The sequence below is a fragment of the Pleurodeles waltl genome, chromosome 1_1 (assembly GCF_031143425.1).
Source record: "Pleurodeles waltl isolate 20211129_DDA chromosome 1_1, aPleWal1.hap1.20221129, whole genome shotgun sequence".
In the NCBI taxonomy this organism is placed as follows: Eukaryota; Metazoa; Chordata; class Amphibia; order Caudata; family Salamandridae; genus Pleurodeles; species Pleurodeles waltl.
In genome coordinates, this window is record NC_090436.1 from 51,266,254 (window position 1) to 51,278,641 (window position 12,388).

The 12,388-nt window shown below is 47.3% G+C and overlaps 1 protein-coding gene across 5 annotated transcripts in view; it reads left to right on the plus strand.

The window, feature by feature from the left end:
* Positions 1 to 12,388, plus strand: part of LOC138261305 (polymeric immunoglobulin receptor-like) — a 278,961-nt gene that overhangs the window by 166,514 nt on the left and 100,059 nt on the right. For 4 of the 5 annotated variants that reach the window (XM_069210425.1, XM_069210254.1, XM_069210345.1 and 1 more), the window contains one exon: positions 659 to 991. The exons of the other annotated variant lie outside the window; for it this stretch is intronic. In XM_069210425.1, the coding sequence (XP_069066526.1) occupies positions 659 to 991 (333 nt within the window). The remainder of the gene's footprint in view (positions 1 to 658; positions 992 to 12,388) is intronic. 5 annotated transcript variants of the gene reach the window in all.

The window sequence follows — 12,388 nt, forward strand, 5'->3', positions numbered from 1 at the left end:
TGCATTTGAAAAAGAAAAATGGACAGAACAGTTTACATCCTTTTTCAAAGGGGAAAGGACCCTTGTAGACCACTCCCCATGTGCAAATAGGTTACCACCAACTTAAAGTTGGTGGTAAAATGTTATTGTTTTGCAACTGCATTTTGGTCACAAAAAATTCACACACACCACTGCAAGCCAGTACTAGGAAGGGACGCCCTAAACATGCCCCTTCCTAATACCAACCCTCAAACGCAGTTTGCGATTCAATACTAGATTACCAAATCACAAATAGGGGTTGTTTCATACCAATACGCATTTTTCTGGTCGCAAACGGCCCAACTGTGTGAATCAGGCTGTGTGCAAAAAGAAAAATCCTACTTTTGTCCCTAACTTCTGTGGTTTTTATGGAGTAACGGCGAATGGTCCACTACTGAATAGTATCATTGTAAGTTATAAATTCGATTAATCAAGTTCTCTGCAGCACATTTTATTTTCTTTGTAATAGTTTATCTCCCTTTTTATTTTTATTTTATGTTGCTATACAGCTGGGTAACTAATTGTTCAACAAATTTCGCAGACATCACATAATTTAATTACAGCGTGTTTTATGATAATGATTATGTTCAGGGGACAGGTTGACCTTGCTCATGTTTTACTGTGTGATTTCTCTTTAAAGCCAGGGGTCAGGCTCTGACCGGTCCATCTGAGGTCACAGGTACACGTGGAGGGTCGGTGTCCATTGAATGCAGTTATGTGGCAGAATACCACGATTCTCCCAAATATTGGTGCCGAGGAGCAGGCCTCTTCTGCAACACTCTTGTAAAAACCTCAATCTCTGGGCGAGAGGTGAGGAAGGACCGAGTGACCATCAGGGATGCACCGTGCACCGGGACATTCACTGTGGTCATGGAAGGGCTGCGGCTGGAAGATGCCGGAATCTACTGGTGTGGAACAGTCAAGCCTGCTGCAAGTGATTCCCTATTCCCAGTCTCAGTGGTTGTTCTCACAGGTGAGTTCATGCTCTGATATCATTAATAGTCACTCTACCTCTGGGCACTGCTAGGGGAACATTGGGTCACGGGGTGATATTGGCACAAACCTATCTCTGTACAAATAGATACAATCAGTTAAAAGCTTCTAAAATCAGCCAAGTTCAAGACATTCTACTTTAAGAGATTATTAATTAATAATGATGCTATTTTTGTTGTATTTTTTTTCTAAATCTTCACATGCTACTCGTGTGGAGACATGACAGCAAAATATCTGACACAGTAACAAACTAGAATAGAATAAAAGAACCTCTTGTGTTATGAGTTGCTACTAAAAAATACTCATACCGATATACGTGGTGCCTGATTTTGTGTGGACCACCCAAGCCCTTTTATTGACAAGGCCACATGACTGGTGACGCCTGTGATGGAGGGGCAGGGGCGGGTGTAAGTCCAGCCCTCAGGGAGGGGCTAAGACAGATATGTGTCCAGCAGGACACTACATTCCTCCCAAATTCCAAATGAAGGGAAAACAAATCTAACCTGTGGGAATAAACAAAGCAAACTAGACACCCCTGAGTCTCTCAATCTCTAGGGGCAAACAGCAATGGACAAGCAGTAGGGGCACTCTCATATAGTGGCACAGGCCCTTGGTCTTGTCACCCTTGATCATTTCTCCTGCGTACCTGTGTTCGTCAGGTTCTTCAGTGGGACAGGTCTGGTCACACAGCCTTCTCTCCTCCTCTTTACCCAGTTCTCCACTGTGATGTGGCACCTGGCCACATGTCACTTGAAGTCTCATCTTCACCAGTTTTCTTCACATGGACCTCTCTCCGGTCCTGTTCCGTTCACAGGACTGTGCGTTTTCTCCCATCATGGGCCTCTTGCAAGTCCTGTCCTGTCTGTAGGGCAGTGAGTCTTCAGGTCAATGTGGCACCCACCCACGCTTCACATGTCCCCTCCTCAGGGATCTTCTTGGGGCTCTGCTCCGTGGACGGTGGGCCTCTTTTCACTTCCCCTTCGCTTGAAATCGCAGGGCTTCAGTCTGGATGTCTCACTATCGTGAGGCATGGTGAGTGGGTGTGGACATCATCTAACTTGAGGCTGCATTTTCACTGCACTTGGTCCTGCCTGGGGTAGTGTGAGCTTGGCAGGGATGGGCCAATGATTACCATCCAGTTTTGGGAAAGCTGGCTGGTACGGCGTCTTTCATGTAGCCATGCATTGTCCATGGGTCCCCTGGCAGTACTCTGGCTGCACTGAAGTACAACAGTAGTCTTTTTTTTACACAGGGGTCCTTTCTGCCTCTGGGGTACAACTCGAGCAGAAGTGACTTCCTTTGGAGTCTGTGTCCTTGCCTAAGTGAGACCCTTGGTGAAGCTACTGGTATAGTACTGTAATGCGTGTGCCTTTAGTACCCTCTTGTGACTCTCTGGCATCATAGCATGTTCACGTTTTTGCCTGCTGCAGCTCCAAATCTGAGGCTCAGGTAGATGGCTTTTGCAGGAGTGCTAGGGATAGGGTGACCACCTGGCATCGAGGCAAATTCTGGACAGTACTGTAAAAAATTGAGGACAAAGGGTCAAAATTCAGGATAAAAATTCAGGACAAAGGGTAAAAATTCAGGACAAAAATTCAACAACAAATGTCAGTTTTACAGACCCATCCAAAAGAGGCCATACCCCATTACGTCATCAGTGTTTTATTTACTCTTTTATTACATAGCACTATTTATTCACTGTGGTCTTTTGTGATTGCCTCCTGGTATGCTACATTCAGGTGTCACATTACATCCTTGTTTAGTAGTAAATTAATGCCCTTCAGCACTGTGTCAAGGCCATCATCCCTACCCAAATCTAACCAATCTTTCTTGGATAGAAAGCAGCAGCAAAATTTTGATTATGTTTCTAAACATATTAAAACCCACGGTAAACAATTTGGGAAACAGGGTGAGTAAACTCATGCTAGTTTAAACAAGTTGAACAAAAACATCTGGCTCACCCCAACTGGCCATAGACTTTCAACCTAAAAAAAATAATAATGAGGCAGAGCAAATGTTGTGGGTGACAGTCTCACACCTAATGTCAGGATGTGAGGTACCCACAACTTGTCTGTAGCCTCACAGCACTAGAGTATATGTCTGGGACTCTATATTTATCTCAGATCTGTGAGCCTGGACTACCAATCAAAGATAATAAAAGAGGAGGATGAAATCAAGATCAGATGGGAGATCCACAGCAAGTGATTCAAAGGGTTGCTGCTAAGAACGTGATCAATAAGGAGAGAAGAACAAGGTGGGACAATTCATAAGATCGGAAAAGATAGGTCCACCAAGAGTATTTGAAGGTATTGAATACCTAAGGAGTTGTCTCTGCAGACAGGAGGAAAACAGAATAGGCACTGTCAAGTAGTTGAACAAGCAGCACCAACCCATCTTGGCAAACCCTTCTGGTGCAATGGTCAGCTGTTCATGCTTGTGAAGGTTCAGCAGGGGCCAGACCCCCTGCAAGATTGTATGAGGCAATTGCCCACTCTGTCAATGTCTTTGCAATTGAGCAAAAGCCAAAGTGGTGATCTGGCTTATCCCTAAGTTTCAAAGTACACATAGATTCCTCCAATTATTTGGGATGTAAATTGCACGAAGAAAATGTAAGAACATGAGAAAGATTTTCAAATATAATTAGTGTTTCTTTAACATATGGTACTGTTTTCCTCTTTATGTACAACTAGCCCTCAGATTGAACTAGGAACCAGTTACCCTTTAATACCTAGGGATTAATATCTACCATTTCCCCACTGTTTTGCCGGATGGAAATCTCGGCAGAGTGGCACAGTCCCTCCTAGCCCAGTTTTCTTTTTGGTCTTTTCTTCTGCTTTCTGTAGTGGGTCATGTGGCACTGGTGGAGATGGCGTGCTACACTGATTATTGTATTATTTAGCAAACCTTCCCCTGCTCATCCCTCATTCCTTCTTCAGACACGCCACACATCAGAGTTGGCTGCTGAGGTGCCGTTGGGTAGCTCTTTCTACTTTAAAGCTACCCGTGACTGCAGGTGGATTAGGCCTTCTGGACATAGTACACTATTATTTAGCTGCACCAGTCCAAAGGGTGGCTCACTGGCTGTCTTCCCGCCCCCTGCATGAGATGGGGTTTATCCGTAAAGACTTTAGGGATAGACTTACTGCACTACTTATTGTTTCTTACTAGTCATTCTACAGAACACTGACATGAAGAAATCCTTTGCTCCTGCACTACCTTTGCTAGGCTTTCCCACTCACACAGGACGGCTGGGCTCACAGCAACTCCATCAGTGGCATGATGCAGGTGTCTTAAAATTGGGGAATTTGTTTCTGGACTGCGCGCTACTAGATTTCCAAACCCTTGTGGCAGACTACCATCTTCACCTGAATGTTCCAAGCTGAGCTGTGGAATGGAATGAGTGGTTTTAATGGACAGTTATAAAAATGTTTGCACTAGGTAATAACCTGTATCTTATTGAAATCTGTATTTTAGAGGTGCTTTTTTATTTAATCCAAATGCATTTGCACATTTTGTGACAGCCTATATTAAGCTGTTTGTAATCCATGTTTAAAATAAGGACTTATTCACAGTGCTTTCAGGGACCTCAGCACCTCACAGTACTAACAAACATTGCCAAAGCAAATAGGTCTCGTCTGCACAGAAGTTATTGGTTTAGCCGCTGTGTTTTAGCTGTGTTATACACCAGAGTGGCTACAGTTCAGCATGGCTAAAAGTTAGTGGCATATAGGAGAGTGTTGCGAAGTGTCACAGAGTGGCATGGCAAAGAGTGTAGTAGAGTGTTGTAAAGCGGAGTAGCAGAGAGTGTCGTGCTTAGGAGTTGGATACTTTGGAATTTCGTAGAGTGGCATATAGTGGGGTGCTGGTGTCATTGGGATAGATCTGGGTGCAGGCCAGGAGATTCCCACCGGGTCTGTAAGGCGTGTGCAGACTTTTGCGGGCCAGGTGGCTTTGACTCAGCTATTTTCTGCCTCTGACACATGACGATCCCTGCCAGCAGTGGTGGCCCATCCTTTAGGGCGGAGGGGCAATGCCCCCTGCCTTTTGCCCCTCATGAAGAGTGTCTGTCAGGCTGAACAAAGGCCAGCCTGACAGACACTCTTCATTTTCAGCTCAGACAGCCAGGAGTGAGCCATGCACGATTTGCGCAGACTCCTGGCTGCCTGAGCTGAACTTTGCTGGGCTAAGGAGGTCACAGCTCCTGTGGGTGTGACCTCCTCGGCTCAGCAAAGGTGCCTCAAGGCCCTCCCCTGGGTGACGAGGAAAGCATCACCCATTGGCACTCACCCTGGGCACTTCAGGTTTAAGCCCTGAAGCGCCCAGGGCGAGTGTCAATCAGTGACAGTTCCTCACAGAGTGGGGTGGGGTCAGCAGTCTCACTGACCCCATTCCACTCTGTGATGAGGCTGGTACTGCTGCCTTCCCTCCAATGAGGGAAGGCAGCAGTCCCAACCCTCCTGGGACCTGGAGGCTGAAGGTAAGTGTGTGTGTGTGTGATGTTTTAAACTGAATGTTTGGTGCATGCGTGCATGTTTGAATGTTATGAGTGTTGTTAATGGATGTGTGTGAAAGAATGAGTGTGTGTGTGTGTTTGTGTGCTTCCTGCCGCCCCCCTCCCTCCTAAAGCTGCCGTCCGCCACTGCCTGCCAGCCTTAATTTGGGGTGAGCTGCACTGCGGCTACAGGTTGGGCTGCCATAGGGGGACTAGTAAGACTGACCCGCATTGTCGCCAATGTAATGGGGTGGGTCCTTGGTCCACATGCTGAATAAATAACCACATGGACACTGGTGCTATGGGTGATAACTGACCACAAGCATATTCTCCAGCGCCCTTTATTTCATAGTCATCTGGCCAGTGCCACCTGTGTTGGATGAGTGTTGGGTGGGTATAAGACCAGCCCTCAGGGTGGGGCTGAACCCGTTATGCATCCAGCAGGACACTACACACCCCACACCCATCGATGACAGGTATCACGTCAGGTGCCTCCACCAATAAAAGAGGTCGATCTATGTGCCAAAGGCCAGTTACACCCACAACCATCAAGTGCCTGTGTCCTTTACTTCTTTAATATGTGGGCCCAGAATAGTGCTTAATTTGTGCTTGTTGTTTCCGGTGTAGAGCATCGTCAATTATTTTTGAGGGCCGGCAGTTATTTTTCTGCCTCAAGCATTTACCGCGAGCAAAAGACTCATATAGGAAAGAAGGAGGAATGGAAAAACTAAAAAATGTCACAATGGGAGACAACAGAAAGCTGCAAGAGTGAGCTGAAGGGGCATGGAGTGGCTGTAAATGGATTGAAGAGGCCTGATTTGGCTTCTGGATTACGCTGCCTCAGTATTCTGTGTTTGCACATTTAATTGCAGCAAAGAGGAGGGCTTTGGACACCAGCACATTTTTATTTACAAATTAAGCACTCGGCCAGGACCCACAACACTACATTGGCGACGATGTGGAATAACCTCACTTGTGACCTAGGCCATGTCTGGCATTGGCGTTGTCATGTGGTCAGCCAGTGATCCGGTGACCTACTGCCCTTTCCATGTCTGGCAGCTGACCTGTCCCCTAAGTCTTGCCATAAGTTAACATTTTGTTTAGAGGAGCTCAGAGCAAAAATGTTTCTGGAATAGTGTGTAACCATGTAACCGGCCAGCAGAACTAACACCTACTGCCCCAGCCATTCAGCCAGGCAGTACCTCACCAAACTTAGGCTGACATTTCATTGGGCCATTGAATACAGTGAAAGCAAAAAAAGTGAACTGCAGGAGGCGGTACAGTGTCCAGAGCCGCTGCCATCAACCACTAGCCAGGAGCGTAAAGGAGCTAAAAGGAGATGTAGGAGAGGTAGGAGAGCATTCGAGAGAGTGGGAGAACTAGCAAGGAACAAACTGCCCGTCCCCTCAGCCCACACACATACACGAGTGGGCTGTGCGAGGGCACTGCCTATCCAACCAACTGCATGAGTAGGAGGCAGGACATCATCTTTACGCCTTTAGAAGCTGCCAGCTGATACCCCAGGAGAATAAGTGATGTGCAGGCCAGCTAGGCTGTGCCCATATAAGTAACAACCATACCTGCCTGTGCAGCCAGCACACTACCGGAGGGCACAAAGGCACTGATTGTCAGTAGGGTCTGGATGCCTTGCCACTGAGACACCACAGCACTGGTTGGCAGCCACCAGCCCCCAACCCAAATCTGCCCAAATCCCATGAGTCCATGATGTGAAGAGACGATTAAAGGACCTGAGCATCAAAAAGGAGGAGAGACCTAATACTCAGATTCCACGTAAAGGAGTGGAGGCGTACCAGGAAGACACCTGGATCACAAGGTTCAACCCACAGAAATCCACTACACAAAAAGTCCTGCTCCTCCCCTCAGCCAGGAACCCCAGCAATGCAACACTGTGCAACCAAGTCTAGCATGTGCACATGGCTCCAGACCGGACAATGCCCAGAGAAAGCGAGGCCAGGCTGAAAAAAGGATGAAGCACACTGCACCAGAGGCCCTGGTCCGAACACCAGGGCCCCATCGTCCTGTACCCTCAAGACACACCAAGGAATACGCCACCAACCATGCCTGATGGCAGGAAAACCTTAAGGTGCAAGCACTGCACTACCCAGAGAGGAGGAGGCCACAGCAAGGCTCCATACTGCCCACAGAGTAGGAGCTCCAAGACGGTCCTGGAATAGGCAACTTGTGATGCCTGGCCAGACATCAAACAACACTAGAGAAGACAAAGAGAATTTGATCACAATCCGCCCTGATTATCACCAAGCTGAAGCCCAACACCCCAGGTCGGTGGCTGAACTACACAGATAGGAGACCGCTGAGAGGCCCTAATGACCGGTCCTGAAGAAGGTGCACACTGCTGCACCCAAAAGAAGAAGAAGAGACTTGATCAATGGGAAGTCATGCTCAATCATCAAGAGGCAAGAAGAGAAGAAAGTGGGACCAGCTGGTTCACAGTGGGAAGCTGACGACCGACCAAGCCCAGAAGAAGTGAAGATCAAAAGTGGCCAGGCCTGAAAGGTATACTCAAGAACACTGGAGCCACTGATGAAGTGCATCTTTCCACACATACAGGCCACTGAGGTGAAGTGAGGACAACTGTTCAGCACAGTGGCTGAACCGAGAGTAAGCTTCAAGCATGCCGAAACAAGGTTTCCGACCCAGGCTTCCCAGCGCAAACATCCAGACACAGTCAGCGGCTGCTTAGCAATCCAGAGCATCCAGGGCAAAAGTTACAGATGTTTCTACAAGTAAAATACATGAGCACCTGGCAACTGGCACTCCAAGTTGTTGACGACCCAAGAAGGAATGCATGCAAACACCAATGCAAGTTGTTGCCACCTGTCATACAGGTTCACCAAACTGCATGCAAGTCCATAACACCAGTTCCTGTTTAGTGTGTCATTACTACTGTCATGGAGCTTTGAACAACCAAAGTGGAGCTGATCACCGTCACACCAAAGGTCAAGAAGCGCCAGTGACAGTCTGAAAACCTAGTCAGCCAGCAACTGCCTGCTCACCCTGTCTGCATCCTGATCCCTGTAGTGAGAGTACACCTTAGCCATCACCCATCTACCCCTGCTGCTGGTTGCACAAGTGACTAGGCAGTGGCTGGTAGGTAATTTTGAAGCTGCCCAGACATGGCACACAGGCTACCCCAATGCAGGCCACACACAGTCCTGTGTGCCACGCCGGGGCAGCTGCAAAATCACCTACCAGCCACTTGCCTAGTCACTCGTGCAACAAGCAGCAGGGGTAGATGGGTGATGGCTAAGGTGTACTGTCCTGTGGCACCCTACCCAAGGATCACCCATGAGCCAGAGACTGGCTTGACACTGCTCTGCAGATGAATGCCAGAAGTTGGCAGTGCCTCAGAGTGGAGACGTCAGCAGATTGCAGCATAACAACACTGTCTTCAGTGAGTCAAGCATCATAATCAATGTTAGCTTCACAATGGACTCCAACAACGCTCCTGATGTATCCTTTTTGAATTGTTGACATCAAACATGAATCAACCAAAGCATTAACAGAATAGACTAACACTATACTATGGACATGACTCCAGTCAGTGTTCTGCCGGAAGGTCTTGAACTTCTTTACACCAGTGCTTGTGTCCAGTCCCACACAAGGTTAAATTATGAATGAGCATAGATGTCCTTCCTACTACAGCCAGCTTCATCCATCCATGCATCCATGCTGTCCTGCTGATTGACTCTAGAGACTGATGGACTACATGGTATTCCGTTTTTTCTGTTTTGTTTCCACAGGTTAGAATTTTTGTCCTTTTATTTGAATTTTGTGTAGAGGGAAGTGTCCTACTGAACAAGTAACAAGCCAGCCTCTCCCTCGGGGCTGTGCGTACACCCAACCCCACCCATCCATCACAGGCATCACAAGTCAGGTGGCCCTGCCAATAAAAGAGGCTGTGTGCACATGCCCAGGGCCAGTTACACCCACAACCATCAGGAGCCTGTGTTTTTTACTTCTTTAGTATGTGGGCCTAGGGCCCACAACACTACAGTCTGCTCCATACATGTACAGAAACAACTGACAAGGCCAGCTTTACACTAGATTCTCTGCACATTCTTGACTACGATTTCACTGAGTTTAATGGAAACAACTGTGTTTCAAGTGAGCACTAATTGTTCAAACTACACATATTTACTAATAATAATGGAAGGACAACCCCATTCTGACATACCTGCCATGGCCATGTCAGCACAGGATGCCGGTCCTGCAGGTGGCAGCGAGTGGTCCACTAGTATGGTGTCAGAAGCTGCTGGAGCCTTGTGAAAGTTTTTAAAAATAAATACATGGGAAAAAGCAAACACTTGTCCTTGAAAAAATAAACAACACATTAGTCAAACATCCCTGGCCCCAAAGGGCCCGTTTTTGGGTGGATGTACAGTTTGTGCACAAGCAAAATGCAGCCAGTCACACTGAAAACAGCCAATGGGTGACCTCTTGCACCTTGCTGTATCCTGTGGTGGGCAGGCAGCAAAATGTGAATTAGACTGCACCTGACCAGTGTACGAAGCGAGTTGATAGAAAGCCCCTTTATTTATGTGAATGTATTTATGTAAACAAAATCGTGCTGGCCACAGCACAGGTGTGAACTCCCCTGTTCTGGGGAAAAAGCTGAAGTGGCAAAAGTGCAGCAATGCTGCATGTCACTGCTGAGGGTGAGACAAGCTAATTTTAATGAGCAGGCAGGGATCCCTACCCCACATGCAAGCAGTGTGTGATCTGATCCTCCTGCAATGAGGGCCCCCAGAGAAGACAAGCATCCGTAATTAAAGATAGATGCGACGACTGGCCACAAGCCTAATCTAGTGGTATTTTAAGGAAATGTAGAAGAGCGATATGCCCACCTTTTTGCATTTCTTTTCTCTCAGTGGGTCAAACGTGTTGGTGAGCTCTAGCCAATAGCAGCAACTTCAACAGGCTTCTTGACCTCCAAAGGACACAATTTGTGATGATCTGGTTTTACTGTCTCCCTGTACTCGTCCTCTCTTTTGGTTCCTGGTGCTGCTCTCTGGCTGGTGGGGGGCTTCTTGCACAGCCTCTCCTCCTCCAGCCACACTCACAAGCCACAGAGCTTCCTAGCTGTCTTGCAGGGCACTTAGAGTGGCCCTGGAGTCCAGATCTTTATCCAGCTGCTCCTTATGGGTCATAAGGGGCCAGCTCCACTGGCCCTGAAAAGAACTACATAATCCATGGGGGTTGTTTGACCTGAGAGCCTTAGGGTGGTCATCCCACAACTTTTTGCCTGCCTCCCTCCACTTTTCTGACACTGTGCTGGTTTTAGGTCTCTGCGCACTTCACCACTGCTAACCAGTGCTAAAGTGCATATGCTGTCTCTCTTAAACATGGTAACATTGGTTCATCCCCAATTGGCATCTTGATTTACTTATAAGTCCCTAGTAAAGTGCACTACAGGTACCCAGGGCCTGTAAATTAAATGCTACTAGTAGGTCTGCAGCACTGATTGTGCCACCCACATAAGTAGCTGCTTAACCATGTCTCAGGCCTGCCATTGCAAGGCCTGTGTGTGCAGTTTCACTGCCACTTCGACTTGGCATTTAAAAGTACTCGCAAAGCCTTAAACTCCCCTTTTTCTACATATACGTCACCCCTAAGGTAGGTCCGATGTCACCAAAAGGGCAGGGTACAATGTAGGTAAAAGGCAGGGCATGTACATATATCTGTTTGATAGTCCTGGTAGTGAAAAATTCCTACATTAGTTTTCCACTACTGTGAGGCTTGCTTCTTTCATAGAGGAGCATTAGTCTATGAACTTTTTGAGTGGTAGATTCTGATCTGAAAGGGGTAACCAGGACATATTTAGTGTGGCCAGAATGGTAATACAAAATCCTGCTGACTGGTGAAGTTTAATTTAATATTGCTATTCTAGAAATGCCACTTTTAGAAAGTAAGAATTTCTCTACACTCAAATCCTACAGTGCCTTACAGCCTGTCTCCAGTCCACGTCTGGCTAGGTGAGTTGACAGCTTCCTTGTGCATTTCACTCAGACAATCCCAGACACAGGATGCTCAGTCACACCTGCACACATCTGCATATTGAATGGGTCTTCCTGGGCTGGGAGGGTGGATGGCAATTGGACATCCTGCTTATTGGTGAGGTTGGATTTAATATTACTATGTTAGAAATGCCACTTTTAGAAAGTGGCTGGGACCAAACTGGAATGGCATGGCAAGCAAAAAAACGGTTGGATTAAACCCTCATCTGTGACTGGGAGTGAATGTGTGATTTGCTCTACATTCCGTCCATCATCTGTTGTTTTTGCATTTGTATCCCCAAGTGGGAGGGTATGCCCAGATGTGGGTCCCGTGCTTACTATGCCACCAGATTCAAGCTAGCCTGGCTGATGAAGGGTGATACACTGAAACCGGTCCCAGGATGCTTGTTTCTGGTCCAGGGAAGACCTGCCCTGGCAGTTCGGGCTGGACTGTTCCCATGGGGAACAGGGTCAAGGCTGATTTGCATATGGCTGGCTCCAAACGGGAATAGCATGGCAAGCAAAAAAACTGATGGATTAAACCCAGATCTGTGACTGGGGGTAAATGTGTGATGTGCTCTGCATTTCGTCCATCATCTGTTGTTTTTGCACTTTTAGAAAGTTAGCATTTCTCTGCACTTAAAACCATCTGTGCCTTACAGCCTGTCTCCAGTCAACGTCTGGTCTGTGCTGGTTGACAGCTCCCTTGTGAGTTTCACCCAGACAACCATAAACACAGGACATTCAGTCACATCTGCATTCATTTACATACTAAATGGGTCTTCCTGGGCTGGAAGGGTGGAGCGCCTGACACTTAAATTTTGAAGGCCAGTGACCTGCCCTCACACAA